Genomic DNA, 14,720 nt, shown 5'->3' with positions numbered 1-14,720 from the left:
AATAAAAATGACTTCCTGCCTTTCAGGTTTGCTTTATTTAACATAGTATGTTCATGCTGGTCTACATCCAATGCTCAGTATAGTCTCTGAAATTCGTTCCGTGCTTCTCCCCAATAAAATGCATGAAGACTTGTTCTTCTACTTCGACTATTGTTATTTAGGTGTTACAGTGCTAGACCCTGTTGTCCGTGTCAGTGGGGGGCTGGTGGTCCTTTTGGTACTTGTGTAACTGTAGATTGAGCCACAGTTGTGTGTGTCCTGTATAAATAGATCTGAGTGATGTGGACCAGCAGCAGCTCAACTCAATTGTTGGATTTTTGCTCCAGTGTGGCTGAAAAAAAAAAAAAAAAAAAAGTATGAGGGGTACAGCAGATATTTAGCCATTCTTAGCTAAAGGGTTAAGGATGAAGTTTACTCACAGGCCTCATACATCATGTTTTGCTTAATTTGTCTTTCTGTCCTGTTTTTTAATTCTTTTCACAGTACAAATATTTTTCACCACTGACTCTCTGTGACTTTTCAACTCTGACCCCTTGCCCCCTTTCCGACCCGGGCCCCATCAGGTGTGCTTGTGTGTCATGATTCTGACGTCCCTCCCTGTCGTTGCGCAGAATGTGTCCCGGTACTGCTGGCATGTCTGTGATCATGTTGCAGCACGGGTCGCATTTCGGCAAAAAAAAAAAAAAAAATTCCAGCAGACCATTTCTTACCATTTATTGGACTTGTGGATTTTCTTATATTCAAAATTACAAAATAATTTGTATAGAAAGATTTTATAATACACCCTGACCCTGATTTATCAAGGATATACATAATTTTTTACCACTAATTTCAATATTTTGGGGGACAAAACAGTGCCATTTGTGCCATATTTAAATTAAATTAATTTAAATATTAGAATTTAAATGGTTCTAAAGTAAAAGTACAAATCGCTTAATAAATTTTAAGAATTTTTTAGAATATATATTTTTAAAATAATTTTTCAACATATTTTTAAGATTACTTTTATTTAGCAAAAATGAATTAAGACTAGAGTAATCGCTGCTGAAAATTCAGTTTTGCCATCACGGGAATAAATTACATTTTAAAATATATTAATATAGGAAACAGTTATTTTAAATTGTAACAATATTTCACAATATTACAGTTTTACTGAATTTCACATTAAATAAATGCAGCCATGGTGAAAATTCTGACACTTCTTTCAAAAGCTTTAAAAACCTCAAACTTTTAAATGGTATTCTACACGTATAAGCACTTGGATTTGAAGAACAGGAAGTTTGATGGAAATTGGTTCATGCAATGGTGATCTTCTGCTGGTGGAGTGATTGACGGGACATCTGATGTTGTCCTGGAAAGAGACAGGACACATGGAACTGACAGGTTAGTGCCGAAAGATTTAAGAAATAACATTCCCTCGTTTTATGAGTATATTTATCCTTCTGTAGCTCTGTCATTGTGTACGCGTATTCCCTTTTAGGTCTACACTTGCCCCGCGGAACATACAGAGACACTGCTGGTGACAGGAAGACGGATCAAGGGAAAGAGAAGAGGGACTCAGGAAAACCAAGATGCAGGGATGAAGTGAAGGTTAAATATATACAGTGGCGAGTGAGAGGAGTGTAGAATGGAGATGGCGAAACCAATATGAAGATAAAGATCAGGAGTGACAGTAAAAAATGTGCACTTGAGGAATTAGAGCAAGCAATAACAGGGAAAATAAGTGAGAACAGTAGCTTGGGAAGATTTGACAGTGGTTCAGCTGTTAGTTGTAGTCAGTTGCCACTGACAAATTTATTATCTTCAAACACATCAAGTGATTATTGTGGCCTTTCTCTCTCATTCACTTTTTTAATTCATAAATAAGTATGAGCAGAGGCCAGTGTGATTTTACACACGTGTACAGTATGTTGTGTACATGTGTGTGTGCCAAACAAGTGTGTGACAGGTGTTGGACAGGAATGGTGTTAAATTCTCAGCACTGTCCCTATTCTTGGTTATTTGAATCTCTGGCTCCAAAGTATGGTGTCGTAATCCAGTCTTTAATGACTAACACCTCTATATACACACTCAGACGGCACATGAACACATTCACAAGATCATCTGAAAGGACCCAGAAAAGCACTTTTTACAATTAATTGTTATTTAACAATGATGTTTTGTACATTTATGTTAGTAAGGGATGTATTTCTTGCTTTGAAAAACATTCTGTTGTTTTAAAACAATGTTTTGTCAAGCAATCTAAAGTGCCTCATGTGGCAACTTCTAAATTAAACTGTTTTCTTTTTTTAAGTGAAAAATATTATTTAATATTACTTAATCTACTTTACACTTTTGCAGTGTTATACTATATATTTTATTCCCAGCTAATGCAATAAAACTTGTTCCTTTGTTATTCAAGTTGGGTGAAAATAATAGTAGCACTTTTTAAACCGTTTATCATTTAATGTGGTTTGACGCGTCTCACTCTGTGAAATAATATATGCACGACTGTCATAAAGGCAGGGCCAAGCATTATTTATATGGGTGTTTGGGTACATCAGATGTCACAGCTGTGAAAAAAACAGTTATCAGCTTTTACAGTGAAGGAACATTTCTGTGGGAACAGTTTCTTAACACTATTAATAATAGCGAGGGTTGTCCTTGGGTATTCTTGAAAGAAGAGAGGGCAGAGGATATCCCAAAGAAAGCCCAACACACTCACGCAAAAACCGCTCTCTTTCTCTCCCCCCTTCAGGTTATATTTAGCTCGGCTTTAGGGGTGTCGACCTCTTGCTCTGCTGCAGGCTGTAGCCTTACAAGGCCCAAATCACAAGTACCGTTTCTAAGCAACCCTTGATGTTTTCACTTAAGTGGACGGGTCCGCCAATGTGCTGTGATCCAATGTGATCATTATAATCATCCTATAAGCATCACCATCAGCAGCAGAAGCAGAAGGAGCATGTGCACCTCAAGTTTGGTGATGCTCCTGTTGGTAGATGTGCTTCTATATTTATATATTATATAGACATTTTCAGTTTGCCTTAAGTTTAGTTTAGTGATTGGCTTATGCGTACTTGTATAACTCAGGTAAAATTCATATCAGATACTTGTTTTAAATGTAACAGTGAAAAGGGCACACTAATTCATTGTATATGGGAATGTGATAGAATTAAAGAATTTTAGAAAGAAATTAGTAATATGATCTGGCATATAGTCTTTTCATTCTTGGTATTCATCCTAATTGGAATATTAAGAAGGATACTCCAAGTATTGATAGACATGTGTATACTATATGCCAAAAGGCTCATCACCATTTACTGGAAAAATACAGAAAGGCCTTCTATAACCTGATGGTTAAGAGAAATATCTTCATGCGTTGCAATGGAAAAAATAACCTATATTATTAAGGGTAAAGAAAACAAATTTAAGAGGGTCTGGAGTCCCTTTTTATTATTTAATGAACACAGGGATATTAACAATATAATGGAGGAGGAACAAACTGCTTAATAATTAGGCATTATATTCAAATGAAAAATACTTTAATGGGAACTATATTAATCCTACTTTATTACTTATATTTTTGGTTATTATATGCAATGTATTGTTAACTCTGACTCCCAAAGTACAAACTGTATTAGCCAATGTTGGTTTGTGCTATTGCACTTTTTATGTAGAATGAGCCCCGGTGTTTGTTTATTTGTTTTGTTTTTATTTTTGTACATTATGTGTTGTTACAGATACGTGATGTACATTGTTGTGTAAGTGTTAAAGAAAATGCAATAAAAAATAACATTTAAAAAAAAAGTTTAGTGTATTTACATAGTTAATTTTAGTTTAGTTTCATTTATTTATTTATTTATTTTTAATTTTGAGTTTAAGTATAGATTTTATTTAAGTTATGGTGTTTAAATGCCAAACTTGTATCATTTAAAAATGTTTAACTGCTACATATCTTAGAATAGTCAAGTTTTATTGCCAATTAATGTATACAATGTTCTAAAACTAAAATTATTTTGTGGCCATTTTTGTTTTCTATTTTAGCTAGTTTTGTAATCATGAAAATGCATTTTAGGGTAGTTTTAGTTTTAGTTTTTTTTTTTTTTTTTTTTTTTTTATAAATGTCAGTTAATGATAATATAATTTTATGTTTTGTTTTCTACATTGACCAGCATGGCCTGTCAACAATGTAGCTGTTTTTACACAAACTCTAAAAACGAAAATTGAATGAGAATAAAATAAAGTGGGCAATTAATCTATTCATTTATTTACAATTAATGAATAAGGTAACACTTTATTACAGTGTCCTTGTTACACATGTTACATGTAGTTACTGTAGTAATAACTATAAATTATGCATAACATTCTCTTCATCAGTTGCCATTTTTTTTCTGCTAGAAGGAAACACTGGGAGCTGATTAATGCTATTTACAACCATTTATTTAAAAAATAAATTCTATTTGTATATGTATCTAGTATATTTGTTTTGTTCAAGCACCTATACGTGGCCCACAAAACCAGTCATAAGTCACACAGGTATATTTGTAGCAATAGCCAACAATACATTGTATGGGTCAAAATTATTGATTTTTCTTTTATGCCAAAATTCATTAGGATATTAAGTAAAGATCATGTTTCATGAAGATATTTTGTAAATTTCCTACCGTAAATACGTAATATGCATTGCTAAGGACTTCATTAGGACAACTTTAAAGGTGATTTTCTCAATATTTTGATTTTCTTTCACCCTCAGATTCCAGATTTTCAAATAATTGTATTGTTCTATCCTAGCAAACCATACATCAATGGAAAGCTTATTTATTCAGCTTTCAGATGATGTATAAATCTCAATTTTAAAAAAACTGACTCTATGACTGGTTTTGTGGTCCAGGGTCACGTATGTGGTTGTGGTATATGTACAGTAAACAGCTCTGGATGGGATCAGCGTAGAGTTGAACAGTATGCATTCTGTTTGTTTGTGTTTGTGTGTAAGTATAGAAATACAGTTTGGGTATCTGTTTGTCTGATGATGAATTCAAAAGTGCAGTTGTCCACTATAGAGTTACAATATTTGTTCTCAAACAATTAGGATGAGATTAAGGGTTACTATGGAACAAACAAACAGATGTACTGTATTTGTGTGGGGATCATGGAGCTGTACCAGGATGTTTATTAAGAGCATGTCATGTGTCAATGCTATATGTGTACATGGATCCTCTTTACTGTCCCTCTCTGTTTTGATGAGGGTTTTTTTGTTTTTATTGTTCTTACATTCTTGAGGTTGCACTTTCCGAGGTGGGGCCTGTTTTGATTGGCATGCTTTGCCCCAAAAGGGTTGTCCTTGTCATGCCAGGGACACTTATTTAAACTATAGGGAGAGGGTCTGAAATGCTGTTTCACACGTGGTGGCCTCACACTCTTCCTGACACTCACATTCATGCACATGTGGCTTATTGGCTCCAGTCACATTAGACACACATGCCTGATGCCAACATAATTGCCCTAATCAGCGTCTTAAATCAGTGCTCATCATAACTCATCAGCAGCTGTTACAGTGACGGTCAAATGTGTTACTGATGACTTAAACTAACAGCTTCAGTTGCATTGAAAAAAAATATATTTTGGGTTCAATGCAAGTTAAACTCAATTGAAAGCATTTGTGGCGTAATGCTGACTGTGACAAATGTCCACTTTTCCTTCCTTTTCTTAAAAGAACTTTGTGTTACAGTGCGTCACTTACAAAGAAAGTGAATGAGGCCAATTCATAAATAATAATAATAATAATAATAATAATAAAAACCCTCAATATTTTAACAGTATCACCACCAGATATATACGTGTTGACGTTATAGTGTGCATTTAGCGTGAAAAATCGCTTACTAAACTTTTCTGTGTAAAGTTGTATCTAATTTCACAACCTGTAAAAGCCAAAGTTGTAAATGAAAAGCCTGAAATCCTAAAAACAGTTAAGCATGTTACTGCTCAAATAATACACAAGTGTTAACAGAAGAATTAATGTAAATTCTTTCATAAGATTATAAGCTTTACATTTCTGCTTTTAAATCCTTCAAAAAGCCATTTGCTTCCACTCTAAGTGCCAAACCATAGAATAGATTTTTTTTTTTTTGTTTTTTTGTGGTAATCGATATTATGCCACCAATGTTGCAAATTGTATTGAACCTAACATATTTCTTTAACTGCTACACTCCATGGAGAACCTTTAAAATCAATGGAAACTTTCCATTTTCCAAAAGGTTCTATATAGTGGAAAAGGCTCTTAAGATTATTAAAATGATCATCACACTGAAAATAAATAGGTTCTTTCAAAAACTGTTCACTGCTCTTTGGTTTAGGCATCGTTGTGAAAACTCCTTTTGGAACCTTTTTTAAAGAGTATATTTATCCGTCATTAGACAAAGAAGGTTTAATTCAAATAGATAGAGATAACTTTACACATAAGTGTTTTCTCAGAATATTTGTCCATTTATAAGTCATGTGCATAAACGTCACATGCATGTACGTTTTTTGGCCATGATGAGCAGTGTCACCTGTGGTTCCTGTCTTATTTTAATCTTGGGAATGTATTGAACTTCAAAATAACTTCACACATCTGACACTGAATCAGTGAAATAGGCAGTATAAGTATGAGCAGTGAAATATGAGCAGTAAAGTAAGGGTCACCTCATGTACTTTTGTACGTCTTTGCAGTGTGTTCTACAATTTGACATTCAATATCCCTTTAGTAACTCCATATGGTGTTGCACTCTATGAATTGCATAATTCCACTATTAGTAATTAAACATCTTATGTACGTGTATGTGTGAGGGACTACGTGTTCCATATGAAGAAGCCAGTTAATTAGTGTTGGAATGGTGTTTGGATGAGGGATTGGCATCTACAGTCGAGGAAGATAATGTCATGGTCTGTTTTTTGCTCTTTTTCTCATGTCAGGGTTCAACTAAAAAGCCTTCCAGGAGACACTACATCAGGGGTGTCCAAACTCGGTCCTGGAGTGCCACTGTCCTGCAGAGTTTAGCTCAAACTTGCCTCAACACACCTGTCTGGAAGTTTCTAGTATGCCTAGTAAGACCTTGATTAGCTGGTTCAGGTGTGTTTAATTGGGGTTGGAGCTGAACTCTGCAGGACAGTGGCTCTCCAGGAGCAGGATTGGACACCCCTGCACCACATACAGGGATTTGTAGTTGTCCGTTTTACAGTCAGGACATACTGACCCCTGCTGCTTATGTCAGTAACTACATCATAAATGTGTAGAAAGATTTTAGCCCAGTCATTAGTGAATCTTTACCTTCTGCTCAGAACTTCAGCTCTGGTTATGTTCTTGGTGCCTTTTTTTGTTATTTATCTTTATGGCTTGTAGTCATTTTGATAGATATTTATTTTATATACGCAATCCGACAAGTCCATAACACATGGATACTGCCTGACTCTTGTTTGAGAATGCCACCTACTGGTCTATTTATTTGAAGAAATATAAGGTAACTGTTTAGATTTAGTTTTAGATTGCATAAAAAACCCCAACAACTACACAATTTGAAATAAATAATAAACATTTTATTTACATAGTTTTACCACCACATTTATCAACATGTAACTGTAAAAAAACATGAAAATAAAAAAATGTATCTCCTCTTTTCAAGCTTATTTTTAAAAGTCAAAACATATTGACTAAATGTCAAGTTTAACACTTTTTTTTTTTTTTTTAGTAGCAAAATGTCTTCAGATGGAGTGCAGATGGAGAGTGTGAGCATCAGGGGGGTAAAAAAGGAATCATAATGTAACGAGGTCTGAAAAAAAATGGAAGAACCAAAGAGAAGAGATTGATATCAGTCCCTGCACCATTCAGTTCATAAGGTGCTTTAATCCACCTCTTCAATAGTTGGTCCCTGGGAAGCGGCCCCTGATCCTCCACGTGCCTGAGCTCCACAGCCTCCAGCTGGCATCCCTCCCTGATAAAGCTTAGTGATGATTGGGTTGCAGACTTTCTCCAGCTCCTTCAGCTGATGTTCATACTCCTCCTTATCAGCCAGCTGGTTGTTCTCTAGCCAGCTGATAGTCTGGTTGCACTTCTCTATGACTTTCTTCTTGTCATCCTCGCTGATCTTGCCTTTCAGGTTCTCATCTTCCACACTGTTCTTCATGTTGAAGGCGTAAGACTCCAGGGAGTTTTTGGCAGCAATCTTCTCTCTTTGCAGATCATCTTCAGCTTTGTACTTATCTGCTTCCTGCACCATTCTCTCAATCTCCTCTTTGCTCAGTCTGCCCTTGTCATTGGTGATGGTGATCTTGTTCTCCTTTCCAGTGCTTTTGTCCACCGCGGACACATTTAGGATTCCGTTGGCGTCGATGTCAAAGGTCACTTCAATCTGCGGGACTCCACGTGGTGCAGGTGGAATTCCTGTGAGCTCGAATTTACCCAGCAGGTTGTTGTCTTTTGTCATGGCCCTCTCTCCCTCATACACCTGGATCAGGACACCGGGCTGGTTGTCAGAGTAGGTGGTGAAGGTCTGGGTCTGTTTGGTGGGGATGGTGGTGTTGCGTTTGATGAGGGCCGTCATGACTCCACCTGCGGTTTCAATACCCAGGGACAGAGGAGCCACATCCAGCAGCAGCAGGTCCTGGACATTTCCAGATGTGTCACCCATGAGGATAGCGGCTTGCACCGCTGCACCATAAGCCACTGCCTCATCTGGGTTGATGCTCTTGTTCAAGTCCCTGCCGTTGAAGAAATCCTGCAGAAGCTTCTGGATCTTTGGGATTCTTGTTGATCCACCAACCAGAACGATGTCATGGATCTGAGACTTGTCCATCTTGGCGTCTCTCAGGGCTTTCTCCACAGGCTCAAGCGTTCCCCTGAAGAGGTCTGAGCACATCTCTTCAAAGCGCGCTCTGGTGATGGACGTGTAGAAGTCGATGCCCTCGTACAGCGAGTCGATCTCAAGACTGGCCTGAGAGCTGGAGGAGAGGGTTCTCTTGGCTCGCTCACACGCTGTACGCAGCCTCCTCAGTGCCCTCTTGTTCTGACTGATGTCCTTCTTGTGCTTCCTCTTGAATTCTTCTACAAAGTGATTCACCATGCGGTTGTCAAAGTCCTCGCCACCCAGATGAGTGTCTCCGGCTGTGGCCTTCACCTCAAAGATGCCATCTTCAATGGTCAGGATGGACACGTCAAAGGTGCCTCCACCCAGGTCAAAGATCAGGACGTTGCGTTCTGCTGCTTTGCCTTTGTCAAGGCCGTAGGCGATGGCTGCAGCTGTGGGCTCGTTGATGATTCTGAGGACATTGAGCCCGGCGATTACTCCGGCGTCTTTAGTGGCTTGCCTCTGGGAGTCATTGAAATAGGCAGGAACTGTGATAACTGCATTTGTCACCTTCTGCCCCAGATAAGCTTCAGCGATCTCCTTCATCTTCACCAGGACCATAGAGGAAATTTCTTCAGGATAAAATGTCTTGTTTTCTCCTTTGTATTCGACTTGAACCTTTGGTTTTCCTCCATCACTGACCACTTTGAAGGACCAGTGCTTCATGTCAGACTGCACAACTGGGTCATCAAACTTCCTGCCAATCAGCCTCTTAGCATCAAACACAGTGTTGTTGGGGTTCATGGCCACCTGGTTTTTAGCTGCATCTCCAATGAGCCTCTCTGTGTCTGTGAAGGCAACATAGCTGGGTGTTGTTCTGTTCCCCTGGTCATTGGCGATGATCTCCACCTTTCCATGCTGAAACACCCCCACACAGGAGTAGGTGGTGCCCAGATCAATTCCAATAGCTACTCCTTTTGCTGATGACATGTTTGGTTACAAGTAACTGTAGTAAAACACAAAAAAGAACATCAGAATTGTTCTAAATGTCTTCAAATTATTGTGCAAAGAAAATATATGTTGTGCTCATACAGTATAATAATGACAAAAAGTAGGCTAAACAACAATCTTCTATTTACGACTTTTTTCTGGATGCGAAAAATGAATACAGTGAATACAGTGGCATAAACTGCTCAGATAGTCTTAAAAATTAGGCTAGTCACCCAGATTTTTTCATATACAAAGCTAATATTGAAACATTAAGTACACAGTGTATCTTGCCTAGCCCCTACAGTAAAATAAAATGTAGACTTACCGTAGACTAGATTCTTAAAATTAATTTACACCTCGCCGCGGAAAGAGTCAGTTCAGACTGGGTTTTTTTTCGCTTGCTTCACAGATCGCTCCTCTTCAGATGAGTTTTGTTAGTGTCTGCCGTCCTCTCTTTAAATACACCAGAACGCGCACCCGTTCAAACTCTACACATTTCTGGAAAAGTCCAGGGAATCAGACCAATCAAAACACACCCAGCGGCAGCGTCACGTCAGCTGTCACTAAGACAACTGAGGGGAAGTTTCTGGACGCTTCCAGAATTTAGCTGTGAAATTACGCCAAACAGACAAGAAAAGTCAAATGAATTGCAATGAACTATAAAATTATGTCTTTCGCTATCATATTTGAGCGCACTGATACACAAATTACGTGATAAACGGCAAAGTGGGTTTTCTAGTCTGGTCGCGTTGTTATAGTCCTTAATAGATCAAATAAAATAGCATTATTTGTTCTAAAACATTTATTTAAAAACTATTAAAAAGTTATACTATAAGAGCTTAATTTATCTACAATAGCGGGTTTATCTACAAAAGCAGTTACACAGACTTACATTTTTTTTTTTATAAAACTATGTTCGCTATAATTATTCGAGTTTGAAGTGAATCTTACGCGATTTGCTTAATTTTCCTCAAGGCAACGCGTTTGTTATGAAATGTCAAATCGGATCACATCACTTATAAGTTGTACAGTACATTACTCCTACACCGCTGGAAAAGTTATAGGATATGTTATAATGATATAAATATAATTTGTATGTGCACTGAATAAAAATCTCGACATATTTTCTCAATTTAGATGCGCATTGCTAATTTAAATCCGAACATGCCGCTTTAGTTTGCTGATCAACAGGGATCATCCACCCAGTTAAGTTTTATTTTGGCCACTGTTGCACTTCACAGCCAATACATAAGTTCATTTAGTAGCTTTAAATGAACTGTGCGTTTGCAATAAATGAATCATTAAGACACATTAGAGGTGTAATTGTGTACCACAATTGTTCAACATAAAGAATAATAATGGGTGAAATGGGAGAAAAACAAAATAACGCTTTGAGTGCACTAACAGTGACCTCTGTTGACAATACAGCAGAATGACAAAACTTGCAACAAAGTCACCAATGTTCCAGAATCATCTCTAGCTTCAGTCCTACAGAAATGTAAAACTTGCATAAGAAGACAAAAGAAACACAAATAAATGAGGCACTGAAAGGCACGGTTATATTCCACAAAAATACTTTACTTCGCCTTGAATTGGCCTAGTCACAGATTGTTTTTGTTTCATTCAAAGTTACTTAATTTGATTATTCGGACAATTAATTAAAACATTTTAACTGACATACAAATAACAAACTATTATTATTGGTTATTTATAATTACAATCTTTCATTTTGAAAATAATTGAAGCAAAAGTTTCTACATGAGTAGCCTATTTAAATAATCAAAGCGTGTTATTTGTATATACTGCATTTCCGTAAGCACGTACGTATAGCTAAAACTGTTCAGCGTTCACGAGAAATATTTTGAAATCTGAAATTTTATGATTTCATATGGTCCCACAACATCACAGAAAACTCCAGAAATAGCTAGAACTATATGATGACGTAGCATAGCGGGTGGAGCCATCCCGCTGTGCTGGTTTTTGATTGGTCGAACTCGCTGGCGCTTTCGAGAAACTTCAACAGCGCTATGCTGGAGAATATAAAACACGACTGGTCCATTGCTTCATTCAATTCTACGGGATAGTCAGGAACGCAGTGCAAAGAGCGACACAGCGAAGAGTACTATCTAGACAACGAGCTACAATACGCCTGTCGGAAAAGATCTAACTCACAAAAGGTAAGTGAAAAAAAATTAAAACTACCACTGTTCTTTTTCTATTGAGTTTATATACTTACGCCATAAACTTGTACATTTACACCTAGCTTTACATCAGGCATGAAATGCTTACAGTAAATTGTTTTATCCTACTCATCTGTTTCATGATTAAATATCAACACATATGTGATGAAGATTCATATTTAAGATTAATACTTTATTATTATTTGAATTTATTATTAACAAATATCTGAATATGATTAATACTATGAAAAAAGGAATTTATTTAAGTTTGTTAACAAATAATTAAATTTGACTGTCTTTATTATATATATATATATATATATATATATATATATAGACTTCTCATTTTTCAAATAATTAGTGTGAACATGCAAAAAAGAAAAAAAAAAATGTATAGAGACAATTATTGTTTAACTGCAAAAAATAACATTAGTTGGTTAAAATATACTGGTTTTACATTGTTTTTTTCCTATTTCTTGTTTAATACAGACCCGGCATTTAAAGAAACCAAACATGTCATCAGCAAAAGGAGTAGCTATTGGAATTGACCTGGGCACCACCTACTCCTGTGTGGGGGTGTTTCAGCATGGAAAGGTGGAGATCATCGCCAATGACCAGGGGAACAGAACAACACCCAGCTATGTTGCCTTCACAGACACAGAGAGGCTCATTGGGGATGCAGCTAAAAACCAGGTGGCCATGAACCCCAACAACACTGTGTTTGATGCTAAGAGGCTGATTGGCAGGAAGTTTGATGACCCAGTTGTGCAGTCTGACATGAAGCACTGGTCCTTCAAAGTGGTCAGTGATGGAGGAAAACCAAAGGTTCAAGTCGAATACAAAGGAGAAAACAAGACATTTTATCCTGAAGAAATTTCCTCTATGGTCCTGGTGAAGATGAAGGAGATTGCTGAAGCTTATCTGGGGCAGAAGGTGACAAATGCAGTTATCACAGTTCCAGCCTATTTCAATGACTCCCAGAGGCAAGCCACTAAAGACGCCGGAGTAATCGCCGGGCTCAATGTCCTCAGAATCATCAACGAGCCCACAGCTGCAGCCATCGCCTACGGCCTTGACAAAGGCAAAGCAGCAGAACGCAACGTCCTGATCTTTGACCTGGGTGGAGGCACCTTTGACGTGTCCATCCTGACCATTGAAGATGGCATCTTTGAGGTGAAGGCCACAGCCGGAGACACTCATCTGGGTGGCGAGGACTTTGACAACCGCATGGTGAATCACTTTGTAGAAGAATTCAAGAGGAAGCACAAGAAGGACATCAGTCAGAACAAGAGGGCACTGAGGAGGCTGCGTACAGCGTGTGAGCGAGCCAAGAGAACCCTCTCCTCCAGCTCTCAGGCCAGCCTTGAGATCGACTCGCTGTACGAGGGCATCGACTTCTACACGTCCATCACCAGAGCGCGCTTTGAAGAGATGTGCTCAGACCTCTTCAGGGGAACGCTTGAGCCTGTGGAGAAAGCCCTGAGAGACGCCAAGATGGACAAGTCTCAGATCCATGACATCGTTCTGGTTGGTGGATCAACAAGAATCCCAAAGATCCAGAAGCTTCTGCAGGATTTCTTCAACGGCAGGGACTTGAACAAGAGCATCAACCCAGATGAGGCAGTGGCTTATGGTGCAGCGGTGCAAGCCGCCATCCTCATGGGTGACACATCTGGAAATGTCCAGGACCTGCTGCTGCTGGATGTGGCTCCTCTGTCCCTGGGTATTGAAACCGCAGGTGGAGTCATGACGGCCCTCATCAAACGCAACACCACCATCCCCACCAAACAGACCCAGACCTTCACCACCTACTCTGACAACCAGCCCGGTGTCCTGATCCAGGTGTATGAGGGAGAGAGGGCCATGACAAAAGACAACAACCTGCTGGGTAAATTTGAGCTCACAGGAATTCCACCTGCACCACGTGGAGTCCCGCAGATTGAAGTGACCTTTGACATCGACGCCAACGGAATCCTAAATGTGTCCGCGGTGGACAAAAGCACTGGAAAGGAGAACAAGATCACCATCACCAATGACAAGGGCAGACTGAGCAAAGAGGAGATTGAGAGAATGGTGCAGGAAGCAGATAAGTACAAAGCTGAAGATGATCTGCAAAGAGAGAAGATTGCTGCCAAAAACTCCCTGGAGTCTTACGCCTTCAACATGAAGAGCAGTGTGGAAGATGAGAACCTGAAAGGCAAGATCAGCGAGGATGACAAGAAGAAAGTCATAGAGAAGTGCAACCAGACTATCAGCTGGCTAGAGAACAACCAGCTGGCTGATAAGGAGGAGTATGAACATCAGCTGAAGGAGCTGGAGAAAGTCTGCAACCCAATCATCACTAAGCTTTATCAGGGAGGGATGCCAGCTGGAGGCTGTGGAGCTCAGGCACGTGGAGGATCAGGGGCCGCTTCCCAGGGACCAACTATTGAAGAGGTGGATTAAAGCACCTTATGAACTGAATGGTGCAGGGACTGATATCAATCTCTTCTCTTTGGTTCTTCCATTTTTCAGACCTCGTTACATTATGATTCCTTTTTTACCCCCCTGATGCTCACACACTCCATCTGCTCTTGAAGACATTTTGCTACTAAAAAAAAGTGTTAAACTTGACATTTAGTCAATATGTTTTACTTTTAAAAATAAGCTTGAAAAGAGGAGATATTTTTTATTTTCATGTTTTCTTACAGTTACATGTTGATAAATGTGGTGGTAAAACTATGTAAATAAAATGTTTATTATTTATTTCAAA

At 38.4% G+C, this 14,720-nt stretch overlaps 2 protein-coding genes across 2 annotated transcripts; one reads left to right on the top strand and one right to left on the bottom strand.

Annotated features, from left to right (window-relative positions):
* Window positions 1–7,529: 7,529 nt before the first annotated feature.
* On the bottom strand, window positions 7,530–10,356 carry hsp70.3 (heat shock cognate 70-kd protein, tandem duplicate 3). The gene is made up of 2 exons (XM_051886299.1): window positions 10,114–10,356; window positions 7,530–9,804 (listed from the first exon to the last, which is right to left on the bottom strand). The coding sequence occupies exon 2, from the start codon at window positions 9,786–9,788 to the stop codon at window positions 7,857–7,859; it is 1,932 nt and encodes a 643-aa protein (XP_051742259.1). The 5' UTR covers window positions 9,789–9,804; window positions 10,114–10,356; the 3' UTR covers window positions 7,530–7,856.
* Window positions 10,357–11,797: 1,441 nt separating this feature from the next.
* On the top strand, window positions 11,798–14,720 carry LOC127508413 (heat shock 70 kDa protein). The gene is made up of 2 exons (XM_051886298.1): window positions 11,798–11,965; window positions 12,458–14,720. Exon 2 carries the CDS (start codon window positions 12,482–12,484, stop codon window positions 14,411–14,413), a length of 1,932 nt encoding a protein of 643 aa, XP_051742258.1. The 5' UTR covers window positions 11,798–11,965; window positions 12,458–12,481; the 3' UTR covers window positions 14,414–14,720.

This window comes from Ctenopharyngodon idella, chromosome 3 (genome assembly GCF_019924925.1).
Source record: "Ctenopharyngodon idella isolate HZGC_01 chromosome 3, HZGC01, whole genome shotgun sequence".
In the NCBI taxonomy this organism is placed as follows: domain Eukaryota; kingdom Metazoa; phylum Chordata; class Actinopteri; order Cypriniformes; family Xenocyprididae; genus Ctenopharyngodon; species Ctenopharyngodon idella.
Note: the sequence above shows the minus strand (reverse complement) of the source record. Positions and strands in the feature narration are given on the sequence as shown.